This window comes from Prinia subflava, chromosome 1 (genome assembly GCF_021018805.1).
Source record: "Prinia subflava isolate CZ2003 ecotype Zambia chromosome 1, Cam_Psub_1.2, whole genome shotgun sequence".
NCBI lineage: Eukaryota > Metazoa > Chordata > Aves > Passeriformes > Cisticolidae > Prinia > Prinia subflava.
This window is the reverse complement of record NC_086247.1, coordinates 13,022,368-13,038,727: the sequence shown is the minus strand read 5'-3', so window position 1 is coordinate 13,038,727 and position 16,360 is coordinate 13,022,368. Positions and strand designations below refer to the sequence as shown.

General features: G+C 40.8%; 1 protein-coding gene across 5 annotated transcripts in view; it reads left to right on the top strand.

Moving 5' to 3' along the window:
* Nucleotides 1–15,339, top strand: part of COL14A1 (collagen type XIV alpha 1 chain) — a 116,008-nt gene extending 100,669 nt beyond the window's left edge. For 3 of the 5 annotated variants that reach the window (XM_063418818.1, XM_063418971.1, XM_063418905.1), the window contains exons 41-48: nucleotides 357–410; nucleotides 1,291–1,362; nucleotides 3,414–3,449; nucleotides 3,879–3,945; nucleotides 4,462–4,650; nucleotides 11,871–11,948; nucleotides 12,890–13,045; nucleotides 14,411–15,339. In XM_063418818.1, the coding sequence (XP_063274888.1) occupies nucleotides 357–410; nucleotides 1,291–1,362; nucleotides 3,414–3,449; nucleotides 3,879–3,945; nucleotides 4,462–4,650; nucleotides 11,871–11,948; nucleotides 12,890–13,045; nucleotides 14,411–14,733 (975 nt within the window). In that variant the 3' untranslated portion in view covers nucleotides 14,734–15,339. Of the gene's footprint in view, nucleotides 1–356; nucleotides 411–1,290; nucleotides 1,363–3,413; nucleotides 3,450–3,878; nucleotides 3,946–4,461; nucleotides 4,651–11,870; nucleotides 11,949–12,889; nucleotides 13,046–13,836; nucleotides 14,326–14,410 lie in introns of those variants that run through there. The other 2 variants (XM_063419056.1, XM_063419137.1) reach the window with 2 other exon arrangements.
* The last annotated feature ends 1,021 nt before the right edge of the window (nucleotides 15,340–16,360 follow it).

Here is a 16,360-nt window from a genome sequence, read left to right as displayed (position 1 = left end):
ACCCTCTCATTTATTTCCCTACAGAAGTGTTCTAAAGTGAAATTCACTCAGAGGTGAAAATTGCCGGTATGAAGACTTTTGTGTTGTTTTTTCTTCAAAAATATTGTGAGACTAGCTGGACTTTTTTTTTTTTTAATCTTTATGATGCTATAGCTCCTTTTCAAAAATAACCCTCCCCAGGGCAAATAAGGAATTTTTTTTTCTGAAGAGACCACTACCAACAGGTAATAATTTAGGAAAAAAACCAAACAAACAAAGCAAAATGAAACCAAAGAACAAAAGTAAAAAATTCTTCTAGATGAAACAGAACATGAAGTACATATAAAAACAGATTAAATTTCATTTATCTTTTATAGGGCTTTCCTGGCAAGGATGGACCCACAGGCCCACAAGGACCTCCTGGCCCAATGGTGAGTATTGCCCATGGAATTTCTTACTGCAAAAATTAGCAGGATTTTGGGGGATTACAGGTCACACTGTTATCTATCCTACAGTGGATAGAGCAAGGCCAAGGGAAGATAGAATTCTCATGATGCACGGAGTTGGCAGAGAGCTGCTTGTCCAGTGTAATTTCTTTCCACTCCTACTTAGCTCAAGAAAATGTCTCCCATGGGAAGGGGGGAGAGTTGTTCTGTCAATAAGTTGATAGGTTGTTCTTAGTCAAGTAACTGCACAATAAAAAGGGAATTACTGCTTTTAACATTGAAATGAGAATTTCTTTTTGTCAAAAATTCCAATTAACACTGTTAGCTGAAGTGAACCACCAAGTTTTGCTTGGTCTAGAGGCTGGAGGTGAGCACAAGTGCTCTCATTGAGTAATCAAGGAAGAAAGCAGAGGCCACATCCAGCCTGTAATGCAGGATATGTTGCCTTCAGAATCAGTCTCAGCCTTCCCAGTCAGGGCAGCTAGGCAAAGTTAATGCCTTCTTAATAGATTTAAAAGATTAGATGAAGCTACTGGTTGTATTGAGTATTCTCCAAGCCATCTTGATTTTTTTTTTTACAAAGAGCATTCTGAGTCATCCCCCCTGAACACAGTCTTGACATCACAGGATTTAGTCCAGTGGTACAGCAATTTCTGCCTGTTCAAGAAAGCAACCCAAGTTATTTTTCTCAAGTGCTTTTCTCAGAGCTGTGCTTTTGGTGCTCTTTTTCCTGCAAATTGTATTTCCTAGTCCTCTCTCCGGGCATCTCCAGTCTTTGAGTGACAGAACTGCCTGTGCACTTCTCATCAGCACTCATGGATGTGGATTGTCATCACCACTATTGTCTTTCTCTTTTTCCACATAGGGCATGCCTGGTGCTCCAGGTGTTCCTGGTGTTACTGGAAGTCAGGGGCCACAAGGTGATGTTGGAGCTCCTGTAAGTAAAACTAATTAATGTTTCTCTGTCTGCTGTTGTGCATTAGTTGGTTTCTGAGCCTGGCTTCACTGTTTGACAAAACTTCTCAACATTTATTGCCTATGATCTGTTTGCAGTTAGTGGCTAAGTTAAACATCATATTGACCTTTCTTTGTTCATTCTTTGCAATTAAATATATTTGTTGATCTTACCTACAATGTTTGGAATATAGGGATTAGAGTCAAAACACAAGATTAAAATACAGACATTAAGAACTCAGCTATGTGAATTTGTAGTCTTTGTGTAATTACTTTCTTTTTTTTCCCTTTGCCCTTCCAGCAACTTTCTGCAAATTCAAGTATTTATTAACCTGAATATTTCCTAAATATTATTCTGATTTCCAAACTGTGAAAATAATATATGAATAAAAAACTGGCATTTGGGGTTACTCTGTGTTTACATCAGAACAAATGGTTAACGACTAAGGCTTTTTCTAGATTGCTATTATATATTTAACTATCAATTTCATTGCATGGAAAATTATATCCTCTATATCTAAAATTATTATTAGGAACCTCCAGTATTCATTTTGTCTCTCAGATGTTATTTTTTATTATTGTTACAAAACATTTTGACTGGAAGAAAGGAATACAAGTATAAAATGAGTGTGTAAATTATGTCAAAGAGAATATTTATAGGTGACTTCTTTGTCTCTGTAAGAGTTCAGACAATATTATCTATTCATATTTTAACATTTGACTACTTGTTTAATTATAAAGCCTGCTCAGTTTTTTCCTGTTTATTACCGTAAACATTCTATTTAATTTTTAAAGGCATCAGAATGGGAAAGTGTGCATTTCTGACACTATTTGTAGAATAGAAATTTTTTTTGAAAATCCAGTTTGGTTTGGAGATTTAGGTGAATGCAATAATTTTCATTTAGTTAAGTGGAAATGAAATTAAATTAACTGATAATACATATGTAAAGATAATAACCTAATTCCTAGTTCTGCATAGTTTCTAAGTGTAATCATGGAATCGACAAAGGAGATTTGATGAGCTATGGAATTTTACTATCAATATATAACATGTTGACTATGCAGTTCCTGTCCAAACATATGTTCCAGATACTGAAGTTAGTTTTCTAGAATGTAGATATTTCTGTGAGTCATGCAAGAGCTCTGCTATGCATGGTTAGTCTCTAGTAGTGCAGAAGAAAAACCAGGTGGTGGAAAAATTACTGAGCTTCAATAACTGTCTATTCCAAAATGTAGAGTCACAGAATAGTGGCCTTAGAAATAATCTTTTAGTCTTTGTAGGAGTTTCTTCTCTCCAAGGATAGAATAAGCTGTACTTAACCATGTATCCATCAGCTGGTTATCTACACAGAAGCACAGAATGATCTGAGTTGGAAGGAAATCACAAGGATCATCAAGTCCAGCTCTCAAGTGAATGGCCCATACAGGGATCAAACCCATGACCTTGGTGTTAGCAGCAGCAGGCTCTAACCAAGAGACCTTTTCTTGCTTCAGGAGTTCCTGAGAAATGTGTAGCCTGCCCCAAAACCTGACACTGGTGAAGCTGTAACTGCCCTAGACAACTTGTTTCAATCCATAATCCTGCTCACCATCACTACAGTATTACATTATCCTCAATGTCAAACATAATCTTCTGTGCAGTTTAATCCCATTGCTCGCTCTGTTCATAGTGGATGCAGAGTCTCAGTACAGCAAATTTTAGGCTGCCATTTTGCAAAAGTTAGACCTGTTTCAGCCATGTGAAATGCATTATATGGTGGCCTGTCCTTGCTATCATTTTGAATAAGTGAATTCAGTGTGTGTGGCAAACACTTGTGAAAGTCATTGTTTCCGTGTAATTGCCAAAGGTGAACATTTTGTTGAGTACTGAAACGGTAGAAGTGTATTTGTCACCGTCACATAACCTCCAGAAAGCTTGTTTATAGTTTATTTTTTCTCCCTTTACTATGAATCTGCAAGGCAGACAAAGTTTAGGTGTTAAAAATTTTGAGCAGAACAAAATGAGAATTAATTTTGTATTGAATCTTTTCATAGGGTCCTCCTGGAGCAAAGGGTGAAAGGGGTGAACGGGTAAGTCTATGTTCATGTAGCTGTGTTTTTTTTCCTGCCTGGCCTTCTGTCTCATAAAGAGCTTTTCCTGAAAATTTATTTTTGTCTGTGTTTACAGGCACAGTAGTTTTCTCTTCGCAATTAATCAAAGTTTCTTTCTTTTCTAGACATGGTCTTTTCTATAGCTACATTAATGTTTTGAAGGTGGGAAATATGTGGCAGTAAGCATGTCTCCAAATCTCTCATTAGGGCTGTCCTCTGAGACCTCTGATTGCTGGCCAAAAAGAGAAATGGGAACCAGTGAAATCACAAAATTTCTTTGGCTTTCCTTTCTCATCTGTGAGGATATAATGTCTCAGCAATAATAAATATCTTTCTTTGCTCAAAGTGCTTTCAGCACAGAACTGACTCAAGAAACTGTTTCTTGACCCTGCTGCTGTTGCTTTCCAGGGTGATCTCCAGTCCCAAGCAATGGTCCGGGCTGTTGCTCGTCAAGTGTGTGAACAGCTCATCCAAGGCAAGTACACACAGTCCATATGCTTCTCTCTCTAGAATGGATCTTTTCCTGCCACAGTTACTTACAAATATGACACTTTTCAAAATATCCAAGGGGATCTGTTTGCTTTAGACTAGACAGTTGAGATTTATGTTCCCACTAGATTTATGTTCAACCGGATTCATGTCCAACTAGAGCTGATTAGCATCAGCCTTCTGAAAAAAAAGCTGGAATTGTCTCCAAGCTATTACAGTATACAGAAACTTCTGCTGCAACAATTTTAAGTTTTTATTGACAGAAAATACAAAAGCCCCCCAAACTCTTACCTAAGAAGGATAATAAATAGTTCTGCACAATAGTTCTTCCATTTTCTGTGCACTCCCTAAACTACTATTTCTGCCCCAAGAAGTGCACAACTTCCTAATACCAAAGCATGACAGACCACAGCTTTGAGAATCTGCCAGTACTCTGTTCAGACTTTGCTGAACCAGATTTTCCACTGCTACTTGAAAACTATGACTTTTTTTTTCTTGGTAGGTCATATGGCAAGATATAACTCAATCCTGAACCAGATTCCAAGCCAGTCTGTCTCAACACGAACCATCGCAGGACCTCCTGGTGAGCCAGGTCGGCCAGGGCCTCCAGGGCCACAGGGGGAGCAAGGATCAACAGGCATGCAAGGGTTTCCAGGAAGCCCTGGTCAACCAGGAAGACCAGGAGAAAGAGGTAGGCGTCATACTTTGCAAATACAAAATGATACCTCCCTTTCCTGATACATTCTAATAGCTTTTGTCTCCTGTCTAAATGTGAAAGCAACGTTCTTCTCACTAATTGGTAAGCTTTACACAGACCATAATGAAGACTCCGGAGATTGTGTCATGAAGGTCATGCAGGCTTTGCCAAGTGGGATTTGGCAGGATCAGACAGAGGTTTAAACTGCTGAAGATTGGTAGAATCTCATTGTGCACATCCCATCACATCATGTTTCATCTTAGTAAGACTCCAAAGTGAGCAGAATCTCTAAATGTATAAGCAAAAGATCAATTGAAGAAAGTCAGATGCAAAACTGATGTGAATGTTGGGGAAATCAACAAGTTATCAGATTTTCTGATAACTTGAAATGTGTCAGTCTAGGAATTTCTGAGTCATTATAACCTGAAAGGAGTAAGATTGATAAGATGAGAGAAAAAATTCCTAGTTTGAGGGCTTCAGAGAATCAAGAAGAGAAAATGGTGCGGTCAGAGAGAAGTAACACACTTAACATTTACAAGAATTCTCTTCTGTATTCTTACATGTAGACTAGATCCCATTCTCCTTTCCTCCACGAGCATTGTCTAATAATGAAACAAGCCCTATGTTTGATTTACTCTCTGTGCAGCCCTGGCTATCTTTTGTGTCCAGAGTAGCACTAACCTCAGAAGGTAATACTGAGTAAATCTACAATTGCGAAAGTGCTTTGAAGAACATCACACGAGGAGGTGGCCAAAAACCCAAGAGACGAATGTGATATTCAGAAGCAGTGAATTGGTGTTGCTGTTACAAAATCTGCTAACTGGGAGTTTAAAAATTGCTGTGAAGGCTGTTCAGGAACTTAGTTCCAGTGCACAGTAGCCATTATGATTATCGTTAAAACATTGATTTTAACACAAAGTCTTTGAGTGAACCTGTGAGTCTTGACCTCAAGAGTGTAATTCCCATTACCATTTTGAAAAAAGAGGCAAGGTTTCAGGTACTGACCTTTCAGTCCTGCTGTTGCCTGCTCAAGCTGAGAGAAAGAGGAATGAGGGAGTGTGAGACAAGCCAAAAAGAAGATTGGAAGAGACAGCAGTTGAAGAACTGATTTTAAAAAGGGTGATCTGGAGACACTGAATGCAGATTTCAGGATACTTGATTCCACACTAATACTAGCATATTTTAAATCTTTCTCTTCTTTTTGGGAAGAGGTTTTTGAAGCTAGGACTTTGGGAAAGGGACCATCAAAATACCAGGCTACAAAAAAGGAAGATGTCCAACATTTAGCCTGTATTTTCGTTGTACTTGCTGTGCTGCTGTCCAGACATGCACATTGTGGAATCACAGAGTGATTAGATAAAGTCATTTAAATGAAACACGATGTGGGTTGGCCCACTGCAGACAGTATTAATGTCTGGGAAGCAGCATTGGTAATAGAGTACAGAAAGGGTAAAAAGACATGAAAAAGAATATTGCCCCTTCCCTCTCTATTACCCTTTTCCTCTCTATATGGATACCTGATGTTAGAAGGGACTGATTTTGGCAGGTACTGCTTGTGGGGAGTTTTATACTTGGTAGAAAGAAAGCTCTAATCATCTTTCTTTAATCTAAAAGCATCCTTCAGCACTGCAGTCAGCCAGACCTCTCTGCAGATTTTCATAAAATGTGATACCAAATGTTAGGAGTGTTTTACAATATTTTCAGCTTAAAATGAGGTTGTTTCAAGAATCAAGAGTCCATGTGTAAACTTTAAGACAAAATTATTGGCTGGTTTATTTGAAGTGAAAATGGATTTTAGGACATTCATGTAACTGCAGCCTTGAACAGAATCTGGAAGAAAGGAAGGAGCTCCTTCAGAAACTAGACAAAAGTATAAAATAATTTATTGTTCCTTGAAGATTTAATTTCTTCAGAAGCAACTGAATTTTTAGACTGATGTGTGTTTGATGTAGTAGCACTTTCCTGAGCAGGAAGATACCTTTGGCTACAGACTTTTGGGGTATTTATGAATCCATTTCTAAGGAATTGCTCTAAGCTAACCCCAAAATGCAAAAAGGAAAATTGAAAATTATTTAACCACTTTCATGCTTGTGGAGAATGACTGGAAGTTTTTCATGCATTCCCATTTCTCACTTGATTCCTAATGACACATCACACATGGAAGCAGCAGACTAAAATTGTTCACCTTCTGGGTGGAAAGAAAGGTTTTTAAGTTTCCAGTGACTACAGAGAGGAGGATAAATGGAGTCAGACTCCATCCCTTGCTATGTTCTGAACACTGTTTGCATTTAACTTGTTCCACAAACACAATGTATATTCCTGTCCTGAAGATCTCCAGCCAGCCACCTGGAAGTCTTTATGAAAAATGTGTTTCTTTGCACTAACGTAATCAGAATTTTGGTGGTATATGAAGCCAATTTAATGGTCAAACTCAGTGCCACGTTAGCAACTCTGAAAGTCAGGCTCCACCTCTAAGTTCAGAAAATGCCCTGCAACAATGTGTGCTAAGAATAGTCATTAGAAGAACAAAAACACCTGTTTGCTTATCTAGTAGTGTTGCTTTTCCCCCCTCAAACCATTGGAATTGCTGCAGGAGCCTGTCACTGGCTCTGAGCTGAGTGGCAAGCTCAGAGGCAAGCAGAGTGGCTGGTAGAGGGAAAATAGAAAGGTGGGGGGAGGCCAGATGTTCCTTTCAGCTCACCTCTTTTGCCTACCACTTACTCAATCCCAGCCTGTAAGAAGGGGACACTTCTCAGGGAACTGGTTAGAAATGGTGCACCAAAGAGAGCTTTACTGGAAAATGTCAGCAGTGAGAGACATCAGTGAAGTGAACTTCTCTGCTAACTTGCTTGGCCAATAGCTTCTTTTCCCTTGTTTACCCTGTCACTCTGCCAAGCGTTAATCAGAGGTTTTGGAAAGAGGTATGGATTGAGAGAGAGTATGGAGTTCTGTTAGAAACCTCCACTTGAACTTCTAGGTCCATGATGTCCCATTCCTGGATGGGATTCCTCCTAGCAGTCACACGCTGAGCTGGTTCTTCCAAGAAAGACCACCTCAGTGAGAAAGGACAAGTCATTCTCTTGACAGATTCAGTTCTCAGTGTCTGTTGCCAGCTGAGAGGCCACGTTGTATTACCAGGCCCCTACAGTACATAATCCCAGATAAATTACTAGATTTTTGCTCCTTGCTTATTTGCATAAGAGTTTGGAGAAAAACCAAACACTGATTATTCACAGCCCTCATCTCTATTTTAAGTTTAACTAGTTCACAGCACTGGTTTCTCTTTTTCTTTCAGCTAGTTTGAACATATTTTGTATTGGTTTTGTTTATGAACTGGCACTTAAACAACCAGTGTCTGGCTTCTGAGTGCCCAGGAAGTAGTTGCACCTCTGCAAAATGGTATAGAAACCAAAAGAGTCAACATGTTTTCTTTTTATTTTGTTTTCCAGTTATTTTTATTATATACTGGTAGTTTTCTCAACTTTGTTAAAAAATGGAAAAGCCATAGTAAAAATTATTCTGAGGCAGTGCTATCTTTCAGATGCTGTGAAAGTGCAGTTCTTCCACTACTGGATGGACTTCAGCTCTTATGTGGTGAATAAAACTTACAGCCACTCAGCCCATCCCACCATGATTAAAGTACAATAAATACCTAAGCTGTCACTGGGAAAGTTACTGTTCTCAAGCACAGCTTCATCCTTATTTTGTTCCTGGCTTCATATGAAAGAGCTAGTTAAACGTGTTATCAAAAGCCACATTTACAGCTGTGATGGCACAATTCCAGTGGAATTAAATGGAACTTTTGCCAGCTGAGTCAATTAAATATTTTTGTTTCCAGTTTTAGCTTCATCTGGATTAAAAAACAAAAAAATCACAACCCTGTGTTATTATACACTATGCTCACAGCTGAACATCTCGAAAAGGGACATTTTTGGGAGTAGTTTAATTTTTCTTAAGTACAATACATAGTTCTCCTCACAGGACAGTATTCTCTTAAAGATAAAATTAGATAAAGAACACCTGAGCTTTCCATTTGTGTAGAAACCACGAAAATTTAATTTTCTTTGCTAGAGAATATGTTAATGAGCTTGATTTTGTTTTCAATAACTGATGCTATCAGAGTTATCTTTAGTGAAGGGTTGGAAATTATTTCAGTTGCTTGTGATCTCCATGGGGCTGAACTGAAGATGTTGCTTGTTTTGGATGGGGGCAAGACATAAACCCATGGCTAGCATGAAGGGGAAGAGACAGTTTGATGGTATTGCTGAAGTATGTCCAGAGCACAAACATGAAAGCAGTTCCTGGGATCTGAAGGCATTCTTAACTCAAATGGCAAGCTTTGATACACATATTTTCATTCTGAGGCCAATTAACCGTTGCAGTAACAATGCATTAACCTACTAGAGCGATGGCTTGTCTGGTTGGCTTTCTGTAAGCCATGCACTGCTGGCACCAGAGATGGCTTGGGTGAATTTTGAATATTCTGCCATTTATTAGGAGCGAGCCAAGAGGTCTGTGAGTCTCTTAAGTCCCTGAGGGAAGCCCATGGCTTTAACTCATGAGCATTTTGCCTTAGGAGTAGGATATTTTTGCATCAGTGTTTATGTTCTCTTTAACTTGGATAAACGTTACTGGAAATCAGACTAAAAGAAACCTGATGCAGACTTTTATCTTGGCCTTAAGTGTTTGCTTTCAAAGTGGGTTTGCTCTGCACAGAGATTCATCATTTATCCTAGAATGAATGTTTTCTTCTTAGCCTGAGTAGATTTGTTCCATGTTTAGCATTTCTTATTGACATTTTATCCTGTGAACATCACATGTGAGTGTAGTTTTATGTGTGTAAATAATTATAATTGAGTGCATGGCAGGCCGTGATTTCAAAACATTGTGGCTGCTGCCTTTGAAGTTACCAAGTATTGTTACCATGAAGTAGGATTAGCAATGGTCCTTGTACTAAACATCTGTGAAGATTGCAGATGGTTGTAATGGGTCAGTTGTCTTAGGAAAACAGCAATTCACACAAACAGACTTTGCCTTTTGCAAGGGAGAAACCTTTCCTTGCAGGTCCTGGGTGGTAAGAGATAATTTGGATACATTTACCTTGTTACAAGGCCTGCAGCACAGGCAGAGAATTGCAATAGATGAATTTCTGCATATGTTTGAAGCAAGCCAGAGCTAAGCAAATTTCAGGCACCTGGAAAAAAACACCACCACCATCCTTCCCTCAAAATTATGCAAATGAAGGAAATAAAAGGCAAAAAAAAGGAAACAGGCAATGCCTTAACTATGCCAGGACAGTGGCTAAGAACCTTGTAGAGGTAGGATAAAGAGGTCATCATGCTTTGTTTAACAATGATGTGCTCACTGTGGATTTACTGGTTGCAGTGGTGTGGCCTGTGTTTTCCACGTGGTTGAGTCAGACAATATGTTGCTCTGGAAGCCTCTTCTTCCTGCAGAAGACCCAGAACTCCTCCACAGATACTGAAACCAGTTCAGCAGCCTTATATTTAATACACTTGATGTGAGCAATTCTTTGTTGCTGATGGGTTTTAATTACGTTTTTTTCCACACTTAAGACTTTTTATTTACTTATTTGCTTCCATTACAAATTAGCTTAAGAAGGTAAAAAATATCTTCTGTGACTTTATGAGGGGAAACCTGATGTGGAGGGGCTGAGGTCACTTGATTTGTTCAGCCAGGAGAATGAGGAGAGACCTCAGTGCAGCTACAGCTTCCTCATGAGGAGAAGACGAGGAACAGGCATTGATCTCTTCTCTGTGGTGACAGTGATAGAATGCGAGGGGATGGCCTGAAGTTGTGTCAGGGAAAGTTTAGGTTGAATATTAGGGAAAGGTTCTTCACCCAGAGGATCTCTGGGCACTGGAACAGCTCCCCAGGGAAGTGTTCAGAGCACCAAGCCCGACAAGAAGCATTTGGACAATGCTCTCAGGCACAGGGTGTGACTTTTGGGGACAGTGCAGTGCAGGGCAGGGAATCAGACTCCATGACCTTTGTGGTGTCTTCCAACTCAGCATATTCTGTGATTCTATGATTCCTTGCAAAAATGAGGTGTTCTCCAGCTGTTTTGCCCTAAGAGGTGGCAGTTACCTGAGCAGAGAGGAAGGAAGGAGACCAGTCAGTTGGAACTGTAGATACTGCCCATCCAGGGCTGCAGCTGTTTTCTTTGTGCTCTGTGTTGATGAAGGTGCTGTGTAGAGACTTTGACTCTGAAAGTGAAGAAGCTGTGAAGCCAGGAGAGCAATTACCAGTGCTGGGAGGGAGGTCTGGAAAATGGGGGGGAAGTCCCACAAACCAGCCTGGATTTGGTGTCTTTGAACCATCCAAATCAAACACAGACTTTACGAGAATTTCCAAGTCACCAATGGAAACTCAGGGTCTGGAATTTATAGTTTTGACACCTACTATAGTTCAACACTGCTTATTGTGATGGCAGCATATAGAAAGTGTTTTTATAGAATGCCATAGAGGTAATGCAGAAGGAGATGGAAAGCTGGAAGTAAGCAAGGCTTTCTCTCAATTACTATATTTATGATGTCCATAGATCAGACACAAGGAGAGAAATTTAGTCCCACAAGTGAATGCAGGAACACAACTCACTGGCTCTGCCTCTTGGAATATCAGAGTTTCAAGACTGGGAAACACTTGGATTGAGCTTTATTTGGGGGTCAGATTTTGACTGTGATGAAACTCCTTTCATGTGTTTTAGCAAGAATCTGCCATAACTGGTAACATCTCTTTCCATGAACAATCTTGTGCTGAACCACTCTTTAGTGGGTGAGTGTTTGAAGGAAAATTTGCTGTAGCACTAAAATTTTGACTTTTCTGGGCCACACATTAATTTATAGCTGTAAGGCTTGGAAGACTCTTCTGACTTACAATAGTTGCACCTTGGTGTAGTCCTGAGGCAGCTTTCCACAGGAAGTGCAGGCTGGAAACGGGCCCATGCTTCTGCATACCGCCCTGATGAAACCACCATGGCAGGAGGAATGTTTACGACCCCAGGAATGACATTTCCTTCCAGAGACTGTCAGGGGAGGGATGGAAAAAGAACCAAATAATTTTTAATTTTCACCTCCTTCTTTCTCTACCATCTGTTTTTAGATGAAAAATAACATATGGAACTATAGTACTGGTTAAATAATAGACACTGCTCACACTTTTGATCAAAATGTGACTGAATACTATTTCCTTAGGTTTACCAGGTGAGAAAGGAGAAAAAGGCAACCCAGGTGTTGGAACACAAGGACCCCGAGGCCCACCAGGATCCACAGGTAAACTTACATTGAGGCATCTGCATTAGACCAGTCTGACCCACGTGTGAAGGAGCTTACAGCAGCTGTCTTTCTCCTCAAGGAGAGTAGCAGAAGAGTAGTAGTTCAGGCACCTTAACTGCCACAATGTTCTTACTATGTAATATCATGTTGGGCTGTGCCACATGATGGTATCATCCATCACACAAGTATTTTCTTTTTCCCTATGATGAACTTCTTCTCCAAGCCCGCCTTTTTAAAATGTTTCAAGTGTTTTTGGTTTGTTTTTTTTTTTCAGACATGGGTTCTGGAAGGGGAAAAAATTAATCTGGACTAACTACATTTGTCTTCTCATTGACTTAATGTCATACCTAAACGTGAATTGACAGAGTATATATTTAAGCACATTATATCACATGGATTTATATTTAGGTCCTGAAAAAGCAGAGTGTGATAACTGGGTCCTGTTGAAACAGGAGTAAAATTGCATTGACCTCATGAGGATATCCTGGCCATTAGGCACTGGAATCAACTTTACCAGAATTACCCAGAAACTGTACTGAAAGGGAGTGGGAGGCATTAAGAGCTGTGCAGGCATCCAGTCCTGTTCTTTCCCCATGAAAATCCCTTTCCAGAAGTCTGATGTTTGGTGAAACATGTGCTCCAGTTCTGGCTAGAAGCTGTCTCTGGCAAGGAAAATGAAGCAGCAGCCAGCAAGGAAGCTCCTCCGGAGTGGGTCTCCTCTCAGGCTGCTGCTCTGTCTTCCTTGCCAGAGGCTAAAGTCTTTCCCTCAGCTTGCCCAGGGGAGTCAGAGCCAGGATGCCTTGCTCCTCCTCTCAAGCTGTGTCCTGGCAGTGTTTATAATGCTCAGTGCCATGTTTTCCAGGCCAGGAAAGATGGCCTCATATCCCTGCTTTCATGAAAGACACTACTCAGATGTCTCATCTCCCTATTCTATGCAGGACCTCCAGGAGAAAGTCGAACTGGCAGCCCAGGACCACCAGGATCTCCCGGCCCACGAGGTCCTGCTGGTCACATGGGAGCCCCGGGCTCACAGGGTCCTGCTGGGCCTCCAGGGTACTGTGACCCGTCCTCCTGCGCTGGCTACGGCATGGGAGGTGAGTAGCCACGAGTCGGGACAGCTGCCGTTTGCAGAGGTGTGGGTGGCATTTTCTAACAGCCCAAGTGAGATGGAGGCTACCGATGAACCTTGCAAAAAAATGTGGTGGCTCCCTAAAAACCTGCGTGTCCAGTGTGGCTCTACTTTGTGGGACTGCAGCACGAAGAGAAGGTGACCCAGCATAGTGACCAAAGGACCACCGTCTGATCCCAGCCTGTAGAACTGACCCTGCCTAGAGGGTTCTGTCCTGTACGTGTTTGTGTAGTTGTACGAGCCTGCTCCATCCCAATGGTCTGTGTTGAAGCCCTACCAACTCATGTTTGTGACAGCAGAGTTTTTTTACACCTACAGTTTTTTAAACGTGTTGCTCAACCTCCCCTTCCCTGTGCCTCTGAGTGGCATGAGAGCATGACCCTTACTAAACCTGTAGTAGTGTAACCTAGCACAGGGATGCACGTGTCCATCATTAACCAGTGAAGCCATCTGGAGAAAATGATTCTTTCTGTATCTTCTCTGTATCCTACTTTCCCATCCCGTTATAGCACGGAGAGGCCATGAGAAGAAGTTAACACAATTACCAAAAATTTTATCACCCAACCTAAAATCAAAATTTATTAGTAAAGCACTAAACTACAAATGTTACACATAAGGCATATTTGTTTAATGTTTACAGTTTAATCTGCCCCTAAGCTGATTTGTATGTTTTACTTACCTGAATGTTTTTGTTGTCGTCTCTTCCTATCCTCTTCTCCTCACTTCCCCTCCCCGTTGTTCATTTCCTGTTTCAAGGCCCAATCCCTTACAATGGCTACCAGTCCAGAAGGTGAAAGGCTCATTCTGGTTCAGGTCTCATTGGGCTGAAGGTCAGAGATGGATGCTGAACTGCTCTGTGCTTTCCAGCAACGATAATGACTACCACTAATGAACTTACAGCTGCTGTACATGCACTTGGCTTCCTGGCACTGCTAAAAATTACTGCCTGACCCATTTTTGCCTGCTAATCATGTATTCTAGCCCACAATTGGAATAAGCTATAGCAGGCAGAGTGTGCAGTGTATAATGAGCACAGTATTACAACTGGACATTTGACAAATTGTGGTGGTGGTTTCCAACTAACTTGGCTGTCTGTTGGTGGGTTTCCAATTGCTCCAGCTTATTAATTTTGTTAAATGTTTTCATTGTTCCTTTGTGTGAATAAAAGATGTGTATTTAAAGATTATATATATATATATATATATACTCACACACATTATATAGAAATATATCTATATGTAAAATGTCCATTTCCTAATGAATGCTTTAATTTTCTACTCCCCTTCTCCTGTTTTAACCGTATGAATACTCTTGGTGGTGGTGGGTTAAGGTGGATACGGTGAGCCAACCGATCAAGACATCCCAGTAGTGCAGTTGCCACATAACTCCTACCAAATCTATGACCCTGACGACCTTTACGATGGTGAGCAACAGCCGTACGCAGTTCACGGGTCCTACCCCTTACCATCCCCATACTCCCAGTCCTATCCATCACCTCATCTTGCTCAAGCAGAGTTTGCTCCTGCTCAAGAAGAGATGGAAGCCGTTGAGCTGAGATCCCCGGGCATCAGTCGCTTCGCGAGGAGGATAGCCAAAAGGAGCGCCAAGACCGCAGTGCGCACACAGGCCAACAGAAAAAGCCCCTCTCAATGAACTGTTCAAAAAAGGGAAATATTTTATGCACAACTGTATTTGGCCTTTTGTCCCGGTGCCTCACCTGTCACTGAAGATGTTTACAGGCTCTGATGTTAAAGGAGAAAAAAGTGTACATGGCCAGTTGACACAACCAACAACGGTGATTATCTTGCATGCCAGAAGTTTAGTATGTTAGTGGGTTGGTGCTAGCTGATGATGAAAGGTCACTTGTAGATCTTTCTCTGGAGTACTGTTCCGTTCACTCTTCAAGCTGTATCTGAAAAACTGCATCTGGCTAGGTGGTGTACGTACAACCATTCACAAAGGTTTATGTTTTCTTATCCATTTTTTTCCCCAGTTGATTATTTTCTGTTTGCTTTGGATGAATTGCTTTACTAGCAGAGTAACCTGACTAAATCCACTGGAGAACAATGCATCAGGTGTCCTTGCACCCAGCTTATTATCCTTTTGCAAAGATTTCTCACATTAACAGACGATTGTTTTCTTAACTCACCTACAATAAATACACAAGAATGTTCCGTGGGAGCACACTGATAATTTATTGTGAACCTCTTTCATTTCTGTTTTGTACGCAAATAAAAGTGGCAAGCTTTTGTATGGTAATTCTGTATTCATTTGATTTTTAACTCAAAACAATTGCATTAGTTCTTCAGGGGACAGAATGTGATAAGAAGGAAATACATTTCCTGATTTCAACACTTTAGGGCAATGGTTTTATTTTAAAGGATGTACTATAAACATCAGTTAGCCTTATTTTTTAAATTATATATGGACAAATGCAGAGAGTAACTACAAGCTTAGGTAGTTGTACCGACTGTGGATGTGAGATTCCAACATGCCCAAGTCAAAAGACCAGCAGGGGTAGTTGGGATGGCATCTTGGATCAGCTAACGAGGAGAAGAAGGCAAAACGCCAACCAACTACTTGAGCAATTCATCATCTACAAACAAGGTAAGTTACAAAGAGACTCAAAGGAGACTCAATAAACAGCTCGGAACAGCACTGGAGCATGAGAAAGATTTAGCTCAAAAATGGCTGTTTAAATTGAAAGCATAGGTTTGGAACACTTTTTCTTCAGCCCTAGACATGGAGAGGCTGTCCTGTACATCCCAGAACTGTCTTCCTGCTCATCCCTGATGGGGAGAGGGTCTAGCCATATTCTACAGTAAAGAAAACCCTGTCAGGTTTGGCCTCTGGCCACTGCCACCAGCTCCCTTAGCTCACCAAGAAGAGGATGAATTGGTACCTTTACTGTGTAATCTCCCATTATCTTACCTCGAATTCAGCCTCATTAGTAGCACACATGATTTGCACACGTGACTAGCAGGCTCTGGCTGGGGGCTGGATACCTTCCTGGTTTCTGTTTTCCCATTACTTCTTTCACCTCTGACTCCAACCATTTTCTTGGGAAAAGGCGATAGAAGTTGATGGAATGTTACTTAAATGTTATTTCCTTACCTGCACTTGCATTTAAAATAGTAGGTACAAAAGTTACGATGATGATGGAGTCACCATCCCTGGATGTGTTTAAAAAAAGACTGGATGTGGCACTCGGTGCCAGGGTTTAGGTGAGGTGTTAGGGCTGCGTTGGACTCAATGATCGTGGAGGTCTCTTCCAACCCAG